The 26,622-nt window shown below is 36.7% G+C and overlaps 1 protein-coding gene and 1 pseudogene across 37 annotated transcripts in view; both read right to left on the bottom strand.

Moving 5' to 3' along the window:
* Window positions 1-26,622, bottom strand: part of PMS1 (PMS1 homolog 1, mismatch repair system component) — a 111,946-nt gene that overhangs the window by 52,485 nt on the left and 32,839 nt on the right. For 36 of the 37 annotated variants that reach the window (XM_054548657.2, XM_054548661.2, XM_054548663.2 and 33 more), the window contains 1 exon segment: window positions 24,839-25,002. In XM_054548657.2, the coding sequence (XP_054404632.1) occupies window positions 24,839-25,002 (164 nt within the window). 37 annotated transcript variants of the gene reach the window in all.
* On the bottom strand, window positions 19,845-24,181 carry LOC134759552 (glucosamine 6-phosphate N-acetyltransferase-like; annotated as a pseudogene).

Here is a 26,622-nt window from a genome sequence, read left to right as displayed (position 1 = left end):
GAAAAAAATATATATATACACACACACATATGTATATATATATATACACACAAATACTTTGTATCTGAAAAATGTGAGCCCTTTTAAATTATCAGGCCCAGAGAGGCATTAAAATGATAGTAATTTCCCCCCTTGAGCTAAGTATTTATTGAAAATACTGCTTGCTACTGCCACAAGTAGCCACTGACCTAACAATGCCACACACCAGACACCATAATCCATGCCCTATAGCTCAACGATGTATAGCTAATTACTAATCAAAATTCCTGACAAACAACTCTATCAACTCACTCTTTGTCTCCCTTTTTGCGTTTAAAAACCTGCTTGTAACAGAAGCCTAATGGAGTACTCCTCAAGGTAATTTGGAAGTGTGTCTGAGGCAGCTGTCCTCAACACTGGTTCAAATAAACTCCCAATATTAATTCTGCCTCAGCTTCTTCCTTTTAGGTCAACATGGGGTAGATTTTAAGAGAATCATGGTCCAGAGAGCCTAGACCAAGGTTTGGCTGTGAAGTACATAATCAGATTTGACATACTGCAATTTCTTCAGTTCAAGAAGGTCCAATTATAGTCAAATCCCTTGAGAAATCATCAGTACAGGTAGAATTAAACAAATTCACTTAGCAATTCCTAAGTCTGGAGGAAACTGTGCAAAGGGCTTGGGAGAAAACATCAATATCAGCATTAAAAGGGCAGGCAGAGGAAGAAGAGGAACCTATAAGGAGTGGTCACAGAGGCAGAAAGAGCAGCAGCAAAGTGTGGTACACAGAATAAGGACGTTTTGAAGAAAGTCGTCATCATATGTTTCCAATGTTGAGTGAGTATGGTAGGAACAGACGTGGCTGGCTAAACAGCAATCAAGAGAAGTAAACGGAACCAATTTGGATAGTGACTGTGGGGAGGATATAAAAAAAAGAACTTTTCTGAAACAAGTGTTTCAGAAAGTCTGGCTGGGAAATGCAAGCAGACAGGGAAATAACAAGGCAGGAATAGGACACATTTGACCAGGAAACTGAAGGGGAAGAATGGGTACATTAGCAAGTAGGTTTGGAGACTCAGTGGCTGGAGGCTGAGAAAGCTCCCCTTTGTTCTAAAATGCAGAAAGGAGGTCTTTTGTTGAAAGCAAAATAACAGTGATTTAAATATTTGATGATTATGGAGGAAGTATAAAATAGCAGAATTTTATTACTCAGTTTCATTAGCTTGGTTCACTGAAGAAAGGTTTTCAGTGAACCAAGCTAATGAAACTGAGTAATAAAATTCTGCTTCCCATTCTACATGTGTGAAGTTGCATTGTTTAACCATTTGAAAACCAATGATGTCCAGCACACTCTTGGGAGAGTCTTGTTTTCCTGCAGTCTAAAAGAGGCAGAAGTCTATAACAGAGAAAGAGAGAGGAGACTGGACCAAAGGATTCTGGCCAAAGGAACTCCTTAACCATAACCAGGAATCTATGTAGTCAGGAAGTAGTGGTAATGATATTACGTATAATAAGATGAAAGGTGAAGTAAACAGACTCATGTTCTCTAATCGGCACATCAGGAATAGAAATGAAGGAATGCACTCTCCTGGACAAGGTGACAATAATCAATGACTCTGCTTGTTGATCTGTGCCATCTGCAAACCACTTTGTTTTTAGAGTCTCAAACAGCAACCCGCTTGAGAAAGCAGAGATAGTGTAACAACTACTCAATAAGACAAATAACTCAATATTTAGTGTAACAGGAAGATCTTTTACCTATTCCTAGAGTTGTACTGATACCAATCAGATAAGAGCTGAAATTTATGAAAACCTTATTCTTTGTTAGGTACTAATGTTCTAGAAACTACTGTTTATTTTCACAATCATTTCAGGTAGGTATTATTATCTCATTTTACAGATGACGAAACTGAAACTCAAAGAAATTGTTACACCCAAAGAAACAAAAATAGTAGGTCATGGAACCAATATCTGATCTTTCTGGCTCTAAACATTCACTCCTTTTACTTTGCCAATATTCCTTCCCTGTCTAGTCAATGACAACAACAATTTAGAACCAACTCCAGACTCTAATTGGGAATTCTCAAAAAGTAAAGGGTCTGACTGACAAATGCATTTTTCTCCCCCATGGCCTTGTGATACGCTATGTAATCTCCAATTGAGGGCACCAGTGAAGACAAAACAAAATTATTTTTATCCTATTCAGATAAATAATCTGCTTTTAGAAGGAGGGCAAGGAGTACACTGGGGTTCTCAACTCAAAAAAAGCACATTAGAATAGTAAAGTCCAAAAAGATTGAAAGCTACTATTCTAGCATCCTAAAGTCAGAATATTTTTGAGAACATAGTTCTTGGTAACAACCTTAATCATATTATGCAGATCCTTATACCTAAGGATTTACACATTCTCAAAAATTTGCATTCATTTTCATACAGATATGCAATAATTAGTATCATAATGCACAGCAAAATAGCAGAGCTAAAAAATAATTCAGGTATTTCTCCATCCTAAATTTCAACTTTTCACTATTATTGCTTTCAAAATGACCTGTATAAGAAAAAAAGACATAAAGTATGTTAAATTAAGTTTAGCCTAAAGTTGCCTCCTTGTATATTTTACGTTTGGCCTATAAGTTTCTCCATACATAGTGAAATGTAACCTAAATGGACGTGTCAACAGGCTGTAACCTACTCTTGTACCAATCACAAAGTTTCGGCCAATCACAGGCAGCCAACTGTTCAAACTGTGTTCAAATAAGGCAAACACTAAGTTATAACCAATCCAGCTGTTTCTGCACCTCACTTTCGTTTTCTGTCCATCACTTTCATTTTTTTTTGTCCAGAAATAACATCTGAACATGCAGCAGCCCTGGAGTTGCTCTGAAATTACTCTGGTTCTGGGGGCTGCCTGATTTGTAAACTGTTATTTGCTCAAATAAACACTGTTAAATTTAGTTTATCTAAAGTTTTTCTTTTAACAAGTATATGAAATCAAAGTATAAAAATAAATTGTATATAATTTTAAATTTAAGGTATAGGTTCAATGTGTATATTGCATTTCTAAACAAAATTATGGTATATTTTGTTAATTATATTTCAAGGCCAATGAAGTAGACTAAATTTGGAATTGCTCCAGGAAATGGGATGTAGAGTCACCATAAGCATATTTTAATCCCTTAATTTCATCTCATATTATAACATAAAATACTTTGGTTAAATTAAAAATTTTAAAGTAACTAATTTTGAGTTTGTTCAATAAATACGTATTGAGCATCAATTTTGTTCCAGATTCCATACTAAAATCTGGGAATATAAAGATAAAAGGACAAGGTCCCAGCTCTAAAGGAGCTAAAAATATAAAAAGAAATCAGAATCTTAAAATAATTATAATACATTATAAAAACTACTATTACATAGCACAGTGGGAGCATCGTAGAAGAAACCTAGTCAGTTGCACAGAGAAGCCACAAGTACAATCAGACTTGACAGGAGTTTGTCTCTAAGACAAATCACAAGAAGTGCCTTCCTGACAAATAGGATAGTACATGCCAAATCATCAACATATAGAGAGAATGCCTTGCTAGAGATGAAACTAGACAGATAGGGGCTAAATCATGAATGACCCGGCACATCGTGCAAAGGGGTTTATAGTTTCCCTTACGTGCAATGTAGAGTCACTGGATAAATCTAATTGGGAAAATACCATGATCAGAGATAGATATTAGAAAAAGATCTTTGGCAAGAGTGATTTAGTGAGAACTGAAACTATAGCAATATGATTTTTATAAAATGTGATCATAAGGCCAGGTGTGGTGGCTCGTGCCTATAATCCCAGCACTTTGGGAGGCCGAGGCGGGTGGATCACTTGAGGTCAGGAGTCCAAGACCAGCTGGCCAGCATGGTGAAACCCCAACTCTACTAAAAATAAAAAAATTATCCAGGCATGGTGGCGGGTACCCATAATCCCAGCTACTCGGGAGGCTAAGGCATGAGAATCACCTGAACCCAGGAGACGGAGGTTGCAGTGAGCTGAGATCGCGCTACTGCACTCCAACGTGGGCAACAGAGAAAGAGACTGTCTCAAAAAAAAAAAAAAAGTGATTGTATTGTATTCCTCCACCTCAGAGACTCTCAACTTTTACAAAAGACATGCAAAACTGAAAGTTCACATTCAAAAAATATTCCGATAAGTGACCTGAGGACTATGTGTAATTAATTCCTAATATACTAGCTATCATGCTACAGCTTTCTCTTCCTCTTGCAAAAGTTCAGTGGAATGCAAGTCAGTGAAACTGACGCTGACAGGATTATTCCCTTAGGTTTTTTTTCGTTTGCTTTTTAAGATAAACCATTTGCAAACTTTGGTACTTTACTAGTATTAATACACTGCAGCTGAGAATTACTGGGCTGTGTTAACAGAACCAGCACTCTGGTAGGAGGAAAAGAGAAAACAGGGACAGGCTAAATGGTACGAAATGGGCTTGATGACTGACTCCATGTGGAGAGGGAATAAAAAGAGAAGAATCAAGAATGCCTCCCAGATTTCTGACCTGGGAAACTGGAATGGTGGTAGTAACACTCAACAAGATAAGAAACTCAGAAGAGCAGGATTGGTGGCAGGAAGATGATGACTTCAGCTTGTTCAGTGTTGAGTGTTGAGTCTCTGGTACCAAGAACAGTACCAGACACCTAGTAAGGCCCACTAAATACTTACTTGTTAAAGGAATGAGCAAATAAACACATTTTTTTTTTCCCTAGGGAAAAGTAACCCCAGTAGAGCTGAAAACTAGCTGTTTTTAGAGAGAAGGCTGCTAGTTGTCACACCACCATACCTGTTAAAATTACACTTTTTGTCTACTACTTGACTTAAGGAAATCCAAACCAATCTTTGCTTTTCTTTCCTCTTAACATAACAGTTTAAGGTATAATTCATATACTCTACAATTCACCCACTTTAAATTTATAATTCAATGGTTTTTGGATTATTCACAGAGCTGTGCAACCAACAGCATGATTTAATCTTTGAACAATTTTATCAGTCCAAAAAGAAATCCTATATCCATCATCAGTGACTCCTATCCCTTTGCAATCACTAATCTATCTTCTCTCTATATAAAATTTGCCCACTTAGGATATTTCATATAAATGGAATCATACAATATACAGTCTTTGACTGGATTCTTTCACTTAGCATAACCTTTTCAAGTTTATTTATATCAGTACTTCATTCCTTTTAAATGGCTGAATAATATTCCATTGTAGATAACACAGTTGAATTATCCTTTTATGAGCTGATGAGCATTTGAGTTGTTTCTTTTTGGCTATTATAACTGATGCTGCCATAAACATGCATGTTCATGTTTTTGTGTTGGCACTATGTTTTCATTTCTCTTGGGTATAGACCTATGAGTGGAACTGCTGGGCCACATGGTAGCTCCATGTTTTTTGAAGAACTGCCAGACTGTAATCTTTGCGTCCACATGCACTCTGGAAAGGCAAACTACTGGCTTCTGCTATTATGGCTCTAGTTTTAGGCCAGCCAACAGCTAATAATTTAAGGAACAATGTTCAAAATTAAAGGAAGTAGATAAGGTTCTGAATAATCTGCAATTATAGGAAATGAAATGTCCCCTGCTTCATATTTTCCACATCAGAAGTTCCTTATGGCAAAGAATAGCTGAACCATAAAAACTTATTCACAAGGCCAAGGTGGGAGGATCACTTGAGGTCCGGAGTTCAATACCAGCCTGGGCAACATAGTGTGACCCTGTTTCTATAAAAAAAAAAATTAAAAAATTAGCTGGGCATGGTGGCACATGCCTGTAGTCCCAGCTACTCAGGAGGCTGAGGTGGGAGTGGCTCACCCTGCACTCCAGCTTGGGTGACAGAGAGAGACCCCCTCCCTAAAAAGAGAAAAAAACAACACCAAACTTATTCACAAAAAGTGTACCTCTTTAAAGAAATGCTAACTCTCTGATATTGACATTTTTAAAATAAAGCATTCAAGGAAATATTTCAAAAAACTAATGTTTTAAAATTCCTGCACTGAATATAGCTAAAAAGCCTGCGGTGTTACTAATGTAAACATCATCTTGTTTATTTTAGTTTATATTAGATGCCTTAGTTATAGATATAAATCTTAGCTGCTGATTAATGCAAGGATGCTATTTCACTGCCTGACCTGCTGAATAGTTAGTATACACAACTGTAAAAAGATCACTTCAGGAAATGGGTTCTAGAAAAAGCTATGAAACATGAGAACTATGCAATGTGATTTTACTTTAAAGTAAACATGCTAGGAGTCTGGGAGCATTATTTCACACTAGGCAATTTTTATTGCATCAGATCGAGGGACTAATTTAAGAGCATTTTCTGAACTAGTTACACTTGGGCTAGCAATAAATAAAAGTGGTCTGCCAACAAGTGAAATCTTCTCATTGAGCAACTAAGATTCATTTTCAAAACAGGACCCATCATTAAAAAACTAAACTATAAAATGTGATGAATAAAAACTGGGAATACTGGGAATCCAGAATACAGTATTCAGTTTGCTTTCTCTACCGTTTCATCAATTCTATGTTATTTTCAAAAACAGAGATTTTCTTTTCACTTCCTGAAGGTTTTTGTAAATCTTGCCCTTAGGCCGAAAGCTTAACATGTGCTAAAAATACACACAAACCTCCATATGTTTTCTATCTAGGTCACACAAAGTTGGAGCACCTGGATGTGCCAACTAAGAATCTGACTCTAGTCAGTATGATGACAGTGCAAAAACACCTCAAAAATATATTATTACATGCACACCATCTTAGGTTTGAAGTTAGCCAAATATATCTTGCCCCTAATTCCTACCTCACTGACATACGCTACTTGAAGAAAATGAAGTTAGATGAGAATACTCAATATTTAATTAGTAAACCTCAATTGTTTGTAAAGGCAATTTGTGTGATAAAGAGAAATGTAGGCTGCACACAGATGATGCATAGTTAAGTGAATAGTACAATGCGAAAACTGCTTGAGCAAAGTCAACTCCTTCTAGATAAAGAGGATACATTATTGGCCTAGACTGCAACCAAAATTCTTGCAAATTGTAGGCATAGATGTACTAAACCCATATTTGGATTTTTTTTTTCTTTCACCAAACAAGAAGCAGCACCAATGAATTTTATTTTATTTTATTTTATTTTTGAGACAGGGTCTTATTCTGTCACCCAGGCTGGAGTACAGTAGTGTGATCATAGTTGACAGCAGCCTCAGCCTCCTGGACTCAGGGATTCTCCTGCCTCAGCCTCCCGATTAGCTGGGACTACAGGTGCACACTACCATGCCCAGCTAATTTTTTTGTATGTTTTAAAGAGAAACGGTTTCACCATGTTGCTTAGACTGGTCTTGAACTCCTGGACTCAAGCGATCCTCCCACCTTGGGCTCCCAAAGTGCTGGGATTACAGGTGTGAGCCACCATACCCAGCCAAATTTCTTAAGTACCAGAAGTTTACTTCTAAGATCTTACAGGTTACTATAACTAGATCTATATCTATTATTATTTACTCCTGCGTATGTACTTGCACTGACTCTGACTCCAAAAAGTACAGAGGCACAAACACAATATTGAAAAGGTTTTTTTTCCCACATTGGCAACACAGGAACAATATGAGCTATAGCAGCTTACCACTAAGACACTGCTGAATGTTTTAAATTCAGTATAAAATTATAGATTATTCCATCACAGTATCAATACTATTGTTAAAAGAACAAACCACATTCTACTGACATAATAAACATTAATATGAATTGATTATTGCTAAGCAGCCTCAAACTTTCAAAAATGAATGTCTTGGTAAAATTTATGCAGTACAAATGAGTTCTAAAATCTCTTACTTTTACTCTTATTTAATTTTATATTCTTTTCTTGAAAGAGAACATGCATAATTATTTTTCCTGAAGGTTGCAAAGAAATTAATAGACATTTTACCTACAGAAGGGGTGGTTTATAGGAGCTAGGCAGATGAAAGAAAAAGATAAGAATAATTTTTTCATTTTACCTTTTCATACATTTTTGGGTTTTCAACCATGTAAAGGTACGATCTTTTAAAAAATTAAATAATAAGCTGGGCATGTTGGCTCAGGCCTGTAATCCCAGCACTTTGGGAGGCTGAGGCAGGAGTTCAAGACCAGCCTGGGCAACACAGTGAGACCTTGTCTCTACAAAAAATAAAAAAATTAGCCAGTTATGGTGGCATGCACCTGTGTCCCTTGCTACTCAGAAGGCTGAGGTAGGAGGATCACTTGAGCCCAGGAGTTTGAGGCTGAAGTGAGCTATGATCATGCCTCTGCACTCAAGCCTGGGCAACAGAATGAGACCCTGTTTCTAAAAATAAAATGAAATAGAATAAAACATTAATAAAAATGTAAAGGTATAAAGTTAATCTCTGCGTAACTTTCAAAGGGATATTGTTGAGACTCATTTCTTTGCAGTCTTTAAAAACAAGAAAGATTATTTCCAATAAGTAATCAAATCTTATTTACATCAGAAATATTTTTCTTGCCTAGACCCTCTTCTCCATTCCTTGTGTAACTTCCCAGACAACGGAATCATTTTCCACATTCTTAACAACGATTAAACATAATTTAGTCCGTCTTCCAACTGCCATGAGAATTATCTTATTTTGTTAGTCTCCTACTGAAATGTCTCAATTTAGTTCCCTTTTGGTCACTTCAACAAGAAGTACACATTCCCATGTAAGATACACAAGGTCCTTCAGAATCTGGCTCCAAGCAAGCTTTGTAGCCTCATCTCATTTCTTAGACAAGCTTTCTCTGACCTCTGATGACTCCCTGACATTGCACATGCTGTTCTCCCTGCTTTGAATACCTCTGTCCACATAGTCTTTCCGAAGAACCAGTCTTAAGGCCACTTCCTCTAATAATCCTTTTTGAATCTAATCAGATTTTAATAATATTCACATCAATAACAATAGCAATTAACCTCTACTGAGTACTTACAGAGCAGGCACTGTGCTGTGAATGCTTTCTCTCATTTAAAAACCTTACTCTGTAAGGTAGGTACTATTATTCCATTTTAAAGAGACAGAAATTGAAGCCTCGACACGTAATGTAAGCCAGTTAGCGGCAATATGTAAGGTCAGAACTTGAAACTATGCTCCAGAGTCTATTTTATTGATATGTAGTTAAGTAAGTTCTTCCTAAGGATGAAAGGAAGATTGTGGTGGTCTCTGAAAGTTCTATAATTTTTTTCTCAAAAGTAAAAATCTTGAAGATCTAAAGCACTTTCTATAACAAATAAAGGAAAAAAAGATTAATTACGAATTATTCTCATCCATCAAGACAAGTCTCCCACATAGTGCTGCTACAGGCATGGTTTCTTCCAGCAGGGAAGTAGTGGGGGTTCAGGTTTTTAAAAATAATCATATCATTATAACATTTAAAGTTTATAAGCAAAGCCTAATGAAAAAGTATCAGTTGGTATATATGAAATATTTAATTACCCAAATGAAAATGAATTTACTTTTTTTTTTGAGACAGAGTCTCACTCTGTCGCCAGGCTGGAGTGCAATGGCGTGATCTCAGCTCACTGCAATCTCTGCCTCCCAGGTTCAAGCAATTCTCCTGCCTCAGCCTCCCGAGTAGCTAGGACTACAGGTGTGTGCCACCATGCCCAGTTAATTTTTGTATTTTTAGTAGAGACGGGGTTTCACCATGTTGGCCAGGATGGTCTCTTGACCTCATGATCCACCTGCCTCGGCCTCCCAAAGTGCTGGGAATACAGGCGTGAGCCACTGCACCCGGCCATAAATTTACTTCTTATATTAACTATATTTAACTAACTAATGGAAAGCAAATTTTGTTTCTTATACTAGCCAGCTCAAGCTTTAACTTAAATACAGGTCACTGCAACTAGGAGAAAAGGTCAACACTATTCTATGAGAAGCAAATCAACAGTAAGTTTACTCAAATTTCACACAGAAAAGGAAGAAGAAAAAGAAGTTAATGTGTGTTTTTAGACATTGGAGATGAATTTTAAAATCATACCTTTTAGAACTCTCTTGGCTCACCACATTAAAATGTGTAACATTCTGTTTTCAAGAACAAAGTTGGCAGAGGGAGATGGTTGGTCTTGACACTAGTAATAATATTCAGGAGTTGTTCAATACAGTAGTATCCATTTTTGTATTTTATTATTTAAAATACATAATAAAATGATTTAGGAACAGGAGACTACTATTTAAGTAACAAATATTTCAATAACTGGCCTTCTAAAGTTCACTACCTACCTTTCAAACAGCACTGAAGTTAGGTAAATACGACAATATTTGAAGTTCTCTTCTCTGCCTCTATATTATCTGTACTTCTTAATACTGTTTAAAGAAAACACGACCAGGTGTGGTGGCTCACACGGTCAGGAGATCAAGACCATCCTGGCTAATACAGTGAAACCCTGTCTCTACTAAAAATACAAAAAAGTTAGCTGGGCATGGTGGCACGCGCCTGTAGTCCCAGCTACCCGGGAGGCTGAGGCAGGAGAATCGCTTGAACCCAGGAGGCAGAGGTTGCAATGAGCCGAGATTGTGCCGCTGCATTCCAGCCTGGGCGACAGAGACTCCATCTCAATTAAAAAAAAAGAAAACCCTTCTGGTCAGCCTTGCTGATAAGTTCTTCAGTCTTTGAACCCTGAGGCAACTGCTCATTTCTAACATATTTCACTATACAGAAAAGGTTACTCACAAATCAAGCTACTATTGCTTTGTAACAACATAGTAGTATTTGATTTCAGCCTTTACTCTCTATTTTAATAGAACACCCTTCTAGATTACATTCTGTTTTCCATTCAAAATGAAGCCATCCCAATCATCTCTTCTGCATTACAACTCCATCCTCTACATGATTTTTAAGTTATTCTCCTTCATATTAAGACCAAACGCACAGATGTTGAGCTTATAACACTCCCATCAGCTAGCTCCCTGGTACCTACTCAATGTTATTTCCCTTCCCATACACCCTATTTTGTTCAGGCAAATATCTCAACAATATGGTTCTTTATTCTACTTCTGGGCCTTTTTTCAAAACAAGCAACAAGTTTTAAGGGTAACAAATAACATCCATTGGGAGGCCAAGGCGGGAGGATCATTTGCGGTCCGGAGTTGGAGACCAGCCTTGCCAACACGGTGAAACCCCATCTCTACTAAAAATACTAAAATTAGCCAGAAATTGCTTGAACCTGGGAGGCGGAGGTTGCAGTGAGTTGAGATGATGCCACTGCACTCCAGCCTGGGCAACAGAGCAAGATTCTGTCTTAAAAAAAAAAAAAATTAAAAAATTAAAAAAAATAAATACTATCCAGCCTAGAGTTAATTAGCTTTTCTCTCTGAATTGACTAGTTAACAACTCTCTACTGGTGCAGTAACAATTTCACTTAAAAGTTTTGTTTCTAAAAGCTTCTTTTGAGAGTAAAATCAAAATTATGTCAGTGTAATTCATGAAGGTAATACATTATAGGAGAAACTCAAATGTGTGCATTCAGGGGTTAAAAAAGGATGTAGTATTATCATTTCCTTAGGCATATAAGTTAAATAAATCAGTTATCTTCAAACCTTTTCTGGTCCTTTTCTACTCACAGCTAGTCCCACTGATTCTTCCTCATAATAGCTACAAAAGAAAATAGACACTTTGTGCTTTTCACACCTAATGTGTTTGTCTGAATTCAGGCCCTTAAAGCCTACAATTTATAGCAGCTTCCTAAATGTTTATGGTCTCCCTAGCTCCTCCCTGTAGAGTACTGCCAAACTGACTCTCAAAGATAGCAGCATCTTGATCATGTCAATTCCCTACTTAAAAACTTTTAATGGCTTCCAATTTTCTCATTTAAAAAGTTTAAATTGCTGGATTTATCGTCCTCTATTCTCTCATATTAAATACCAACTCATTTAAAGAAACTTCTTCACTGCCTCTAAATGTGCTCTCCTGCCTACGTATTTTATGTTTAAACTATTTCTCTACTTAGAATAATCTTGACCATTTTATCCACATAACCAAATTCTGCTGGAACAAAATTTTCCTATAACCCAACCACGTGGGGGTCCTAGATGAAATCACGTTCAGAGTTGTTCCTACTCCACTGAATGAGTAACACCCACCTACCAAGTGGCCAGGCTCACCCCTCTCTTTTTGGTGACTTTCTAGAAGTCTCCCAACCAATAGGAGTGGGAAGTGTCTAGAGTATGAGAGCTAATACTTGCTGTTTTGCTGTCTCTCTGTCCACTTGTTACCTTTAATCTCCACTGATACACCTGCTTCTGGATCTCAGGTGCTTTAAGGGCTACGCTTACAGTCCAGTTGGGCTGGTGCCACCAGCATAATGGAGTGCTCCTGTTCTCAGCCCTTGATCCTGTTGTCAGCCCTCATCCATTTGACATGTTTTTTGAGCACCCACTTGAGGCACTACTGTAAGCACTAGGGATACAACAGCGAAAAAAGAGCCAAAGTCCTTCCCTTCAAGGAAATTATATTCTAGAGGAGGAGAGAGAATAAATCAAGATAAATAAAATATATAGCATATTAAATACTGATAAGTTCAAGAAAAATAAAGCAGGAAAGTGGGGGGAGGGGGGACAGGGGAAATGGTTGCAATTTTAGGAAGGCTAAAGAAAGCCTCATGGAGAAAGTTTAAGTGAAGACCTAAAAGATGAGGATTGAACCAGTTACTTGAGGGAAAATGTTCTAGGCAAAGAAACTACAAATGCGACAGTCCTGAGCTGGAAGCATGACTTGCAGGTTCCAGGAACAACTGAAGCAAAATGAGCAAAAGGAAAAAGATTAATGAAAATAAAGATTAATGGAGGCATCAGATCTACAGAGGTCAGCAAACTACAGCCCATGGCCTTCCTGTTTTTGTAAATAAAGTATTATTGTCTATAGCTACATTCACACTACAACAACAGAGCTGAATAGCTGTAAGAGAAACTATACGGCCCTAAAAACCCTAACATATTTACTATCTGACTCTATACAGAAAAAAATATACTGACCCCGATAGAGAATTCATAGTCCGCTTATAAAGGCTTTGATTTTACTCTGAATGAGATGGGAACTAATTAAACACAAGTTATATGATCTGACTCACATTTTTACAGAATCACTGAGCTGAAAATACACTGAAGAGGGTAAGAAGTAAGCAGGGAGAGTCCATTAGGATACTATTACAAAAATCCAGGTGATAGATAATGGTGGCTTGGACCACAGTGGTAGTCACAGACACGGTGAAAAGTCGTTAGATTCTAGATATATTTTAAAGGTAGACCTACAGAATTTACTCTGGAATCAGATTAGAGTGTGAGAGAATCAGTAGCGAAGAATAACCCTAAGGCTTCTGGTTTGCTAACTGGAAAAACAGGAGTATGACTGTCTGGCAGCATGAAGATTAGTGCTCATGAATTTACAGAGGCACTATTCAGCATGGGTGTGTGTTTTCTTCCCCTACATACTGGCTCAGATACCAAAATGATGACCAGATGGCTTTAATCAGGATTTGGTTAGTCAAACAAGTACAATTAAGTGAGAAAGGACCAAGAGAACCTGACAGAGTGCCCAAGAGAAGGATGATAATGATGGACCACAAAATTTAAGCAGGGGAAGGAGAGAACCAAGGACACCAGGGGACAAGAAACAGTTAAAAAGCAGTAGGAACAATGGATCACAGGTCCAACAGAGTCTAAGGATTGTTGAAGAGAATAAGATGGAGAGGCATCAGGTAGTGATTAAAGAAGGAACACGTTAACAGTGAAATTATGGAGTGAGTGTGGTTTTGGGCAATGACAAGGTCTACGGTATATTTATGTTATGTTTATACACTTTCACATCTTATCTCCTCATTTACATTGTAACCTCCTTCAGAGTGCAAGCCATCACTCAACCCTTCCAAAGCACCTACTCAATACTCTGAGTATAGTTGGTGGGAGGAAGCTACAGTAAGTGAGGATGAATGATGCATTAAAAATTAAGATATGTGAACTGTAGTTCATCCTCTACTATATTCAATGTTTAAGTCATTGGGCAATCCACTAAAACTCTTGGGGTCACATAAAGATAAAAGGGGAGGTGGACAGGATTAAAAACATTAAAAACACTATTTACTAAAAGATTTGAGGCAGGACAAAAAAAATTTTCAGTGGTCTTTTCAGATGTAAAGATCTAAGGATCCTTCTACGTCCTTTTTTTTTTTTTTCAGAGACACATTTTGAGCTGCTTTCTCACAGTGAATCGAACTGTTTACCAATCAAGTGAACTCTGTAATCAAGTGTTTAGAACATGCTTTTTAACTATGGTTTTGACCATTGCGACTTATGGCAGAGTTTATATACAAAGGTTGAAAAGCTAAGTTTGGGCACGTTTCTTCAGAGATGCGTTGTGAGCTTATTTATTACAGTGAACTTAATGTTTACCAGTAAACCCTATAAGCTAGTTTTTTCATCTACAGCATGATTTTTAACTATTTTAATTTTACCATTGTGACACTGTGAAGAGTTTACATACACAGGTTGAAAAGCTAAATCTGAGAATGTTTCTTCAGAGATACATTGTGAGAAATGCTTTATTACAGTGAAGTATTTACCAGTGAACTCTGCAATTGAGTGTTTAAAACATTTTTGATTTTAAATTTATAACTGACACACAATAATTACACATTTATGAGGTACAATGTGATGTTTTAATGCATGTATACATAGTACAATGATCGAATTGGGGCAATTACCCTATCATTTCAAACATTTCTCATTTCTTTGTGATGACAACATTCAAAAGCTCTTCTAGATATCTTGAAATACACAATACATTGTTATTTGCTATGGTGTCCCTATGGTGTGACAGAATATAAGAACTTATTCTTCCTGGGCCGGGCGCGGTGGCTCATGCCTGTAATCCCAGCACTTTGGGAGGCCAAGGTGGGCAGATCACGAGGTCAGGAGATCGAGACCATCCTGGCTAATACGGTGAAACCCCGTCTCTACTAAAAATACAAAAAATTAGCCGGGCGTGGTGGTAGGTGCCTGCAGTCCCAGCTATTTGGGAGACTGAGGCAGGAGAATGGTGTGAACCCGGGAGGTGGAGCTTGCAGTGAGCCAAGATCACACCACTGCACTCCAGCCTGGGTGACAGAGCGAGACTCCGTCTCAAAAAAAAAAAACACAAAACTTATTTTTCCTAACCATAACTTTATCCCCATGGACCAACCCGTCCAGCTTTCCTCCTTCTCCCTCCCCTCCCCAGCTTCTGGTAACAACTATTCTGCTCTCTATTTCTAGGAAATCAACTTTCTTAGATTCCACATGTAAGTGAGATCATGTGGTATTTGTCTCTCTGTGCCTGGCTCATTTCACTTAACATAATGTCCTCCAAGATCATCCATATTGCTGCAAACGACAGGATTTCAGTCTGTTTTATGGCTAAATGGCATTCTGTTGTATATCCAATGTTTACACATGATATTTTCTTTATCCATTCATCATTTGATGGGCATTTAGGTTGAAAATCAGTATGTCAAAGAGATCTGCATAACCATGTTTATTGCAGAACTTTCTACCTTTTATTATTTTATGATTTCATATATGAACTCAGTAGAACTTCTAAGTAAGAGAAATGTGAAATTCCAATTTTCTAAGAAAGAAATGAAGTGCTCAAGATATACATATGTAAACATCCTTAAAAATCAAAGAGTTTTAGAGTTAAAAAGGGCCTTAGAGATCATGTCATTGACTTTCATTGGCCTAACTCAAAAAGCTACATTTTACAGGATTCTCTGGGCATTATTGTTTGGAAGAGAAATCTACAGTGTTGGAATAGAGAAATGTGTGTTTGGGTTAATAATAAGTACATAAAATGTATTTGGTTAGAGGATCAGTAAACGAACAATTATGTTGTTCTATTTGACTGTTAATAGCAACAAAATACATTAAATTGACAGCTCTTAGAGACTGTCCATCAAGTGTTTCCCCTCAACTGCCCCATCCATGCAGTCTTTATAGTATTCTTTATTAGTTCTAAAGAAGATGTATCAGTGACTTAGCTTCCAGGAAGGGCAATGGACTAGAATTGTATACATGAATACAAGTGAAAATACACTCCCTAAATACACAAGAGGTCACCAAGGAATTCAAAAGAATGAATTTTATTAATAAATACTATGAATAAGGTCTGAGAGAGGCCAGAGTGTTTAAAACTAGTGTTTCATACACTTACTATTTTGGCTTTAACACTACCTAATTAATTTAATATTCCATCCTGCACTATGCACTCAGTATTAAGGGGAATATAGACGAACTAGATGCACCCTCCCTCCTATAAAAGGCTGTCAAATAGGAAAGAAAGAATGCAAATCACTGCCACTGAAGCAAAATGACATAACAGAAATACGTGGAAAACACAATGAGAGCAGCTGAGGAATAATGTCCTATTGAGGGATAATGGAAGACTTCAGAGACTCCTAATAGTGCTTACAAACAAAAAACTACACTAAAACTTGACTTATATGTCTTTCATCTTTTCTATATTTCACAAAATTTAGGTGAAAAGTAAAAGAATTCTTAACAAAAGAAGAACACGTGAAAACCATTTAATAAATTTAGTCATCATTAATTTGTAAGTAGAAAAAAAAAAAAAAAGACCCCAAACCAAACCATATTGATAATCAGCCCCAAGCTAATCTTGAAATATATCTGAAAAGATGTCTGCCTTCTTTAATTAAAAAGGAAACAAAAACAAAACACACCCAAACTTTCCAGATTGGCACTGGAATAATTTGTTCCTAAGGAAGGGGCATTTGAGCCACACTCCTGAATTGGAACCTCTCTCTGATTATACTGACTCCACATTCCTGGCTGGGATTGGGGGAGGGGAGCTGACCCTTAACATTGGACCAAATGTGGCAAAAGACTTTTCCTTGATTCCCCATAGCACAGGTGAAACAAACCTGGGACATTCAAGATGATCAGGTAAAAGGTAGAGAAAGATAAAATGACCATGGAGAATATCATGATTGCAGGGGATATATATTATAGGGCATCACTTATTTATCTTCATCTTATAAACCAAATCTTCAGCCACCACTCACTACCAGATCTCCACGGCCAGTTTTTTGGGTCTCTGTTCCTGGTTAAGGACCTGCATCTTCCCAGATTAACTGAATTAAGAGATATTCAACCCTTCGGAGCTGACATCATTCTTACAGACCTCAAAACAAACAAAGAAACAACAACAACAAAAACAACACTGAAAACCAACATCTCAATAAGCCTTAATGCTCATGTGATATAGAAGTGGGAATAGGAAGGAAAACATTCTTTAATTCATGTCTCTCTTTCGTAACAGTTAAAATCTTCTTATATCAATGACATCCAATTCAGCTTTTGCAAATACCAGTGGGCCTCTAATTATCAAAACAAAATTCAATCAAAACAATTCTTAAAACCACAAATAATATTTTTGGAAAAGCAAGTACGCACACAAATCAGCAATTATAATGTATATAGGAGTAGCCCTTATTTGAAATCATACGTTTCACATTATGTTCTGAACTAGTGGTCTATGAAATTACGCATTGTCCTATGAAATAGCTAAGAATACTAAAGTGGTTTCAGATACTATCATATTGAGAAAAACTGTTAATTCTGCAAAATAACTACTTTATAAATAAAAATATTTACAGTAGGACCTCACAGGGATTCAGTTATTACAACTAAAGCTGAAAACTGTAGTGCTCATCTAAGGAATGGCTCTAGCAGTTCTCCAAATAATATCTACTTTAAATAAACTCACTGAATCCACTTGTAAATTATTTCCCTTTGGCTGTGTCATTATTCACTATGCTTTCAAGGAACATGGTGATGAAAGAAGAAAAATACCTCTTTCTAACATAACCATACTGGCAAGAACATCAACATTATCAGTATTCAAAGAATGTCTTGGCAGGTTAAACCTTCATAAAAAGAGGGAACACTATCTAATCCAAGTTATCAAAATAGCAATAGTACTTCTCGTATTATGCGCAATATGATTGTTTCTAACGTGAAAAAAATAAAGGTAATATCGTCAGGTTTAAATTCTAAGCAGACAAATTCTTTACAAAAAAGTACATAAAGAATGATGAAAGTAGGCATGCTTAAAAGAAAAAGGCTAAGAGCAAAGTAGGACTCAATGTTCAAAGAGATTTATAGTAACACATCATTGCTATTTTGGGAGGTTTAACAATATATTTTAACATTTTAAAGGTGCAACAGCACTATTAAGAAATATAAAAATAAAAAAATCTACTATGAGAAAAAAGCTTGAACATAAATAGCTTGTTCTAATTCAGTCCATGATTTCTCTGTATAATGTCTAATACTTAATTTTACAAAAAGACTTTTAATAACTTTATGTTACTTTCACAGTATAATCATCTCAACATACTCTCCAGGATTTGAACTGCATCTGAAATTACTGAAGGCTATAGAGGAACTTGTGTTTGCTAAATATAAGTTCTGATATAGTGTCCTCCAAAAATAATAAAATGTAGTACACTATAAATACTGCTTTCCAATTTCTTTTTTTTCCTAACAGAAAACTACTCATCATATGAACAGGTTTAATGTAACATGGAATGCAAAAAGTTAGAACCATTAAAGTATTTAATTCTTCAATTTTAAAAAATAATTAAAATAAATAAAATAAAAACAGGATAATGACCAGAATAGTGCCATTATAATCACACTAAAAAGTAAAGCTTCCATCAACATTTTATGAATTTGACAAATCCAGTACAATATATTTTTAAGTATTGATTCAGTACTGTATTTCACTCAATTTTGTGATACTCCATTTTTGAAAAACCTGTTACTCAGAAGAGAGGCTTCAGATACCCATGAAAAGAAAAAAATCAAGGTAGAAACACATATGCTGAGGTTTGCTAATTCACTGTTTAAAAAGTACCTTAGATGTCCCACTATAATTGCTCTTAGGTGTTTTTAACAAATGAACAGTTATAATTCACAGATAAGACAAGTGGTACTTTTTATCTACATAGACCTATATAAACTTTTAGTAAAACATTTAAATTGTTTTACTTTTAATCTTGTCAAATAATTTTCATTTCTTCTACTTCTTTAAAAGGCTGACCAGGTTATTTGCCTGTATTGGGATCAACGAATGTTGGACTACACTATGTTTAGTTATAATAACTAATTTATCCAGCCTGACTTAATATGTGGGAAACGATACACCCCTAAGTGTACTGAGATGTTTCTTTGAAACAAAAAAATTTAATTTTATGCCTGTGATAAAAAACAGCCTTATTCAATATATACTTTTTTTAAATGAGCAACACAGATAGCAGACATATAACTCCTTATTACCCATACTCTTAACTACCAAGAAATGAAGCCAAACTTTTGGAAAAATACCATGCAAGAAAAGATTCAAGTTTAAAATATATTCCTTTGGTTAAAAATCATCCCCTTAATCGAACAACGAGAACACTTGGACACAGGGTGGGAAACTTCACACACCGGGGCCTGTCGGGGGGGGTGGGGGGAAGGGGGAGGGATAGCATTAGGAGATATTCCTAATGTAAATGACAAGTTAATGGGTGCAGCACACCAACATGGCACATGTATACATATGTAACAAACCTGCACATTGTGCACATGTACCCTGGAACTTAAAGTATAATAATAAAAATGAATTTAAAAAATAAAAATAAAATATAAGCAGAAAGCAAAACAAAACAAAAAAAAAACAAAAAAACCCAAATCTGTGAGTTTTTTCAGTCAAATTTTAGGAGTAACAGGGTATTTGTTTTTAAAGATCCAAAGTCTTAAAGGTGACTGCCTAGTTTTAGAGATCAAGACATGAATTATGTAAAATAAAATAAAGAAAAAAAGACATGAAAAAAATCACCTTTATAATATTCATTTGTAATCTAAATTCACAGCATTTCCCACCAGCCCAAAGTAATCTTGTAGATGTCATTATACTTGTAGTATCACAATGTTTTTTCAGTCCAGTATTTACAGAGGTCACTCTGCTGCAGCAACAAAATATTTTAACTCTAGGAAGAGTGGAGCCTTGTAGCATTAGCTCCTTTGACAATTTTATTATAAGATTTTTACTCTAGAAACAGACACATGTAGTTTTCTTGAGATACAGTATATCCAAACTTTTTATAGAAACCAACATTTTGTGGTAGACATTCAAGGGTAATCTTGTAACAGTTCAGTTTCTTGCTTAGCAAAGTAAGGGTTGATAATAACAATTAGCCAAGCTGCTTTCCTCTGCATTCATCACCAACGACAACATCTTCTAATCTTCCTCTCTTAGCACAGGAATGGATGAATTTATGTTCTATTATCAGAGTTGCTGTAGCAACAATCTGTCCTAGAGTCACATCTTCTACAACTGTAACACAATCCCCAGATTTCTTCATATGCTCTAAAGATTTCATAAACTGTTCAGGGTTGACAACTCCAGTCTCGGTCAGCAGACCCAATACCTTAAAAAAACCCCTCTATTTAAGTCAGCAGTACAGAGGCCTCAAAACCAAGCCTTCTCCAGGATGTGCTGGGGAAATGGCTGGAGAAAATGTAGCTGTATTCTGACTCCAGTCCACTTCTTTGAGTAGACTTGGGTCAAACATAAGTGTTTCATCAGGTTTCATCTTTCTAGTAAGGTCGGTAAAGGCCCCGCAGTCGGTGCTCCTACCCAGGCGCATCGCACTCTTCCCGACCAGGGTGCACAGCAACGGATCCGGATCCGACTTCAGCGCCAGCCCCACCTCCTCCTCCACTGCCCGCGCCACAGTCGGCAACCGTGGCCCACATGTCCCGTGCCAATGCCTCCACCCTGCCTCTGCCCTCTCACGCAGGACCACGCGCAAGCAGGCGGAGGTGGAGGCCCGAGGCGCCACCCGTCCCGCCCGGAGAGCGAGTGGCGGGGGCCCCTGCTTTCCAATTTCTAAAGAAAATACCTACATTGATAATCTTACATTGGTTGGGAAAATGATATAAACCTCTCAAAAAAACTTAGAAGATACATATTTGACTTGAAATAAGAACTCTAATGTCATTTCAAATATTTCTAATATATTCATTTTTATCACTGAAGTAATAATCTTGTTTTTACCTATTATTTATTTATTTATTTATTTATGTTTTGGAGACAGAGTCTCACTCTGTCGCCCAGGCTGGAGTGCAGTGCCGCGATCTCAGCTCACTGCAACCTCTGCCTCTTAGGTTCAAGCGATTCTCCTGTCTTAGCCTCACGAGTAGCTGGGATTATAGGCATCTGCCACCACACCCGTCTAATTTTTGTACTTTTAGTAGAGATGGGGTTTCACCATGTTGGCCAGGCTGGTCTCCAACTCCTGACCTCAAGTAATCCATCCGCCTCGGCCTCCCAAGGTGCTGGGATTACAGGTGTGAGCCACCGGACCCATCCTTCACTTATTATATTTTCTAACTCAAAAGATTTCTCTTCTACTCACTTTTCTTTTCTCTTTCTTTTTTTTTTTTTTTTTTTTGTTTTGAGATGGAGTCTCCCTCTGTAGCCCAGGGCTGGAGTGCAGTGGCGCAATCTCGGCTCACTGCAACCTCCCTGCTTCCCGGGTTTAAGCGATTCTCCTGCCTCAGCCTCCTGAGTAGCTGGGACTACAGGCTCATGCCACCATGCCTGGCTCATTTTTGTATTTTTAGTAGAGACGGGGTTTCACCGTATTAGCCAGGATAGTCTCGATCTCCTGACCTCGTGATCCACTCACCTCGGCCTCCCAAGGTGCTGGGATTACAGGTGTGAGCCACTGCGCCCAGCCCACTTTTCTTTTACAAATATATAATTCCTATTTATCTTTATATTTTACCTTTTTCATCTGTTTTTCCTTCCTAATTATTATGTTCCTTCTGATGTTGGTCTTTTATTAATTTAGGGACAAACTTTTTATTACTAAATATCCTCTGGATCCAGAGGTCATAGGGTTATTTTTATTAATAGGATGAGCCTCCATCCATCAACATCCTAAGGAATCATAGCACGGTGGCACTGGAAAGGATCTCAAGGTATCATTTGGTTGAGCTCTATGCCAATGAGAACAGGTTGCTATTCTTATTTTCTTTATTTTAAATGATCAAAGATTGATCAAAAACATTCTACCATGGCTTTAATAAAGAATCTTCCTGACAATAAGAAAACTGGATCAAAAAGGGTTCTGACCTCAGCACTATTACTGTAAAATATAAAACAATTCCATTAGTTGCCTCGAGCTTTAAGTTCCCCCATATAAACAGAGATAATGCTTTCTATCTCACAAAGTTATTGTAACTGTTCTGAAACACGGGAAAAAACTATATAAATGTAAAGTAGTATTAAAATAGGAAAAACGGCCAGGCATAGTAGCTCACACACCTGTAATCCCAGCACTTTGGGAGTGTGTATTGCTTGAGGAGGGTGTATTCCTTGAAAGCTCAGAAGTTTGAGACCAGCCCAGGCAACATAGGGAGACCCCCCATATCTCTACAAAAAAAAATAAAAATGAGCCAGGCATGGTGGTACACATGTGTAGCCCCAGCTACTCAGGAGGCTGAGGTGGAAGGGATTGCTTGAGCCTAAGGCTGCAGTGATCTGTGATTGTGCCACTGCACTCCAGCCTGGGTGAGAGAACGAGACCCTCTCAATTAAAAAAGGAAAGAAAAAAAGGGAAGAGAACACGGTAGAGTGCAAAGCACTCTGAAGGCATGTTAAGTTTCAAATCCCATCTCAATTTACTAGTTGCACAACAATGAGCAAAGTATTAAACCTATCTGAATTCCATTCAGAGAACAACTGCAAAACTGATATAATCCCTACATCACTTGGTTGTTGCTGTGAGGATTACAGAAAACTAATACACCTAGCACAGGTCCTGGCATTGTGTAGGCCCTCAATAGATGTTAATTCCCTATTCCCCATCAGGTTTCCACATTGCTGTGTAGTTTGCTTTCCTGCAGGATACCCATGTGAAATTTCATTAGATAAACGGAATAATTAGAAAATATATAAACCTTTCTTTCCTTTAAGATTCACCAAGTAACAAGATGATTACCCTCTCTTATCGGCGCTTAGAAAAATGGAAAGAAAGGAGCTGGAGTTTTCCTTAAACTCAAAAGCTTCTGCACAGCAAAAGAAATAATCAACAGAGTGAACAGACAGCCTGCAGAATAGGAGAAAATATTTGCAAACTATGCATCCAACAGAGATAACATCCAGAAGGTATAAGAACCTCAAAAAACAAAAACAAAAACAAATAATCCCATTAAAAAGTGGGCAAAGGACATGAATTGACATTCCTCAAAAGAAGACAAATGGCCAGCAAGCATATGAAAAAATGCTCAACATTACTAATCACTAGAAAAACGCAAATTAAACCACAATGAGATATCATCTTGCCTTAGAATGGCTATGATTAAAAAGATGAAAAATAACAGATGTTGGTGAGGATGCAGAGAAAAGGGAACATTTACTCACTGCTGATGGGAATGTAAATTAGTATAACCTCTATGGAAAAGAGTATTTTTAGTTCTAAAAGAATTAAAAATAGAACTACCATTTGACCAAGTAATCTCCCTACTGGGTATCTACCCAAAGGAAATCATTATACCAGAAGGACACCTGTGCTCATGTTTATCACAGCATTATTCACAATAGTAAAGATACGGAATCAACCTAAGCGCCATCAACGTATAAATGGATAAAGAAAATGTGTATGTATACACAGTGGAATACTATTCAACCATAAAAAAGAATGAAATCACGTCTTTTGCAGCAACAAGGATGGAAATGGAAGTCATTATCTTAAGTGAAACTCAGAAAAAGACAAATAATGCATGTTTTCACTTATAAGTAGAAGCTAAACCACATGTATGGACAGAGTGTGGAATGATAGACAATGGAGACTCACAAAGGTAGAGAGGGAGGAGGGTGGATGATGACAAATTATTTAAAAGGTAAAAGGGTATGTTATTCTGGTGATGGATATACTAAAAGCTCTGACTTCGCCACTACACAACATATCCATGTAACAAAATTACACCTGTATCCTCCTGACACACACATTCTTCCAAAGAATAAACAGTGTAGAGGGTGAAAAATGTCACTAAATTGTGAAGTCTTTAAAGGAAAAGAACCAGTCTTACTCATTTTCATATTTTCAGAATCTATCACAGCACCCGATAAAAGGAAGCGCTCAAGCCATTTCTTAGATGAAAAACGTCTGCTGGGGGAATCCCTGATTTCAGAGATTAAGAAATGAAAAGTTCAATCAGATCATATAGATATTAGGCAACAAATTAAAGACACTCTTTATGAAATAAAGATAAAACTAGACAAATGTGGACTAACATTTTGAAAAAAAGACTCTTTATATGTTGTCTTTGGGCTGCTCTAGCAAAATACCATAAACTAGGTAGCTTATAAACAACATAAATTTATTTTTCACAATTTTGGAGGCTGAGAAGTCCAAGATCAAGGTACCAGATGACTTGGTGTCTAGTGAGGTCCCACTTTCTGGTTCACAGATGGCGCCTCTGACTATGTAGTGGCCTCCTCACATGGTGGAAGAAGGAAGGCAGCCCCCTGAGGTCTCCTTTATTTTAAGGGCATGAATTTCACTCCTCAAAGGCCCCATGCCCTAACAACATCACATGGTGATTAGGTTTCAACAAATAAATTTTGTGAGGGCACACAAACATTTAGTCATAGCCCATATCTAACTGATTTAGAAAGTATACATTGTTTGTTTATTATATCATATACCCAGAAACTTATAAAAATAAAATAATGCTTACCTTGTTATGTACGAAAACAATCCTTAAGTCAGGTTTAAGGATACCATAGCTCATGAGGAGATCTTGGATCTTTTTTATTTCATCTTTACATTTTTTTGCAGTTGAGTAAAACTGCTTTCTTACAGGTAGATTCCTAAATAATCTTAAAGCAGTTACAGTTGTACCTGTTGGCAGACAAGAGAAAAGCATATTTAGATTTGGAAGGAACGTCACAGATCTTCAAATCCGTATATAATTTGTAATTAACCCCTTCTATAACTGAAGGTCTCCTCCTCCAATTCTAGAAACCCAAAGGCTCAACTTTGCAAACTACTCTGATTCCATGCTAGACTCTTCTATTTGTAACAAGACTGACCTACGAAGTATGACCTCGTCTATGTGGTCTAAAGAAGTATAATCTTACTTCTATCACTACGTAGAAACACGGGCTTACAAGAATGCAGTATCATAAGAAATCTGCTGGTGCTCAAACTACCTGGGAATGGTGCTTATTCTGGACTTTAAAATATAATTTATTGGAGATATAATATTACACAGTTTATATAATAACCTTATGTCACTGGAAATTCTTACCTGAAATATCTAGTAACCTAGTTAAATTTACCTCATTTTCAACAACATTCAAAAACACAGGATAACCTAACAAAAGAATTTTTTTAACTTATAGTTTAACTGGAAAACTGAATAAAGGTGCAAAAATTATACTGCTGAACTATCAGATTAACTACTAGCTTTTACTCAAAAAAACACCACTACCACATAAAATTAGGACTGAATGTTTGTCATAGCCATATACGACAGGTACATATTTTTAAAACACTGAAGAATGAAACATTTAAATACTAGTCACCAGTTAATCTCAGATTTATGAAATCAATCTCCCCATGTGATTCTTATGAATGTATAGTCAGAGTAGAGAATCATTACACTGAGGAGTAATGAAATAAATTTATAGTGTAGTGCTTCTCAACCTTCGCAGCATTGACATTTGGCCAGGTAATTTGTTGTGGGGGACTGTTCTGTGCATTGTAGAATGTTTAGCAGCATCTCCGGCCTCTTACCCACTAGATGCCAGTAGCATCCTCCCTAGTTGTGACAATCAAATATCTCCAGATACTGCCAAATATTCCCTGGGAAACAAAGTTGCCTTGGTTGAGAACCCCTGATTTAGTATTTAAAAACTACCATCTTTTTTTGAAATAAAATAGAATAAAAAGATAGAATAAACTAGAAAAATAGAGTACATCACCTATAGTTAGGATAAATATTATGTCATGACATTTTGTTTTGATTAGCTGTGTGTGAACTGGGTTGCTATGTAAAATATATTTATTACCGTGAATCAGTCAAAAAGGCTAAAGTTGCTGCAATAGGTCAATTTTTGTCCTACTGCTTATAACATAGAGCAAAAACACAAAGAAAATGGCAATCATAAGGAACATATAAGACTTTGAAACCGTAGTGTAAAATTTTACGTAGTTTTAAAGTTCCAAGAGGAGAAAAAGAAATTACTAGTAGTTTTAAAGTTCCAAAAGGAGAAAAAGAAACAAATGGAGATATAATTAAATAAATACTAGAAGAAAATTTTCGAGTTAAAGGCTTAAGTGCAGATTTCAAGAGCTTACTTCATTATAAGGAGGAATATTTTAGGAAGAAAAAAGAAAGTACATTCTACTGGAAATCCTAAATTTTGAGGACAAGAAAAGAATTTTACAAACTGTCATACAGAAAGAAAAAGTTTCTTACAAGAAAAGACTAACATCAAATTTCTCACCTATAACACT

The sequence above is a fragment of the Pongo abelii genome, chromosome 11, assembly GCF_028885655.2.
Source record: "Pongo abelii isolate AG06213 chromosome 11, NHGRI_mPonAbe1-v2.0_pri, whole genome shotgun sequence".
Taxonomy (NCBI): domain Eukaryota; kingdom Metazoa; phylum Chordata; class Mammalia; order Primates; family Hominidae; genus Pongo; species Pongo abelii.
Note: the sequence above shows the minus strand (reverse complement) of the source record. Positions and strands in the feature narration are given on the sequence as shown.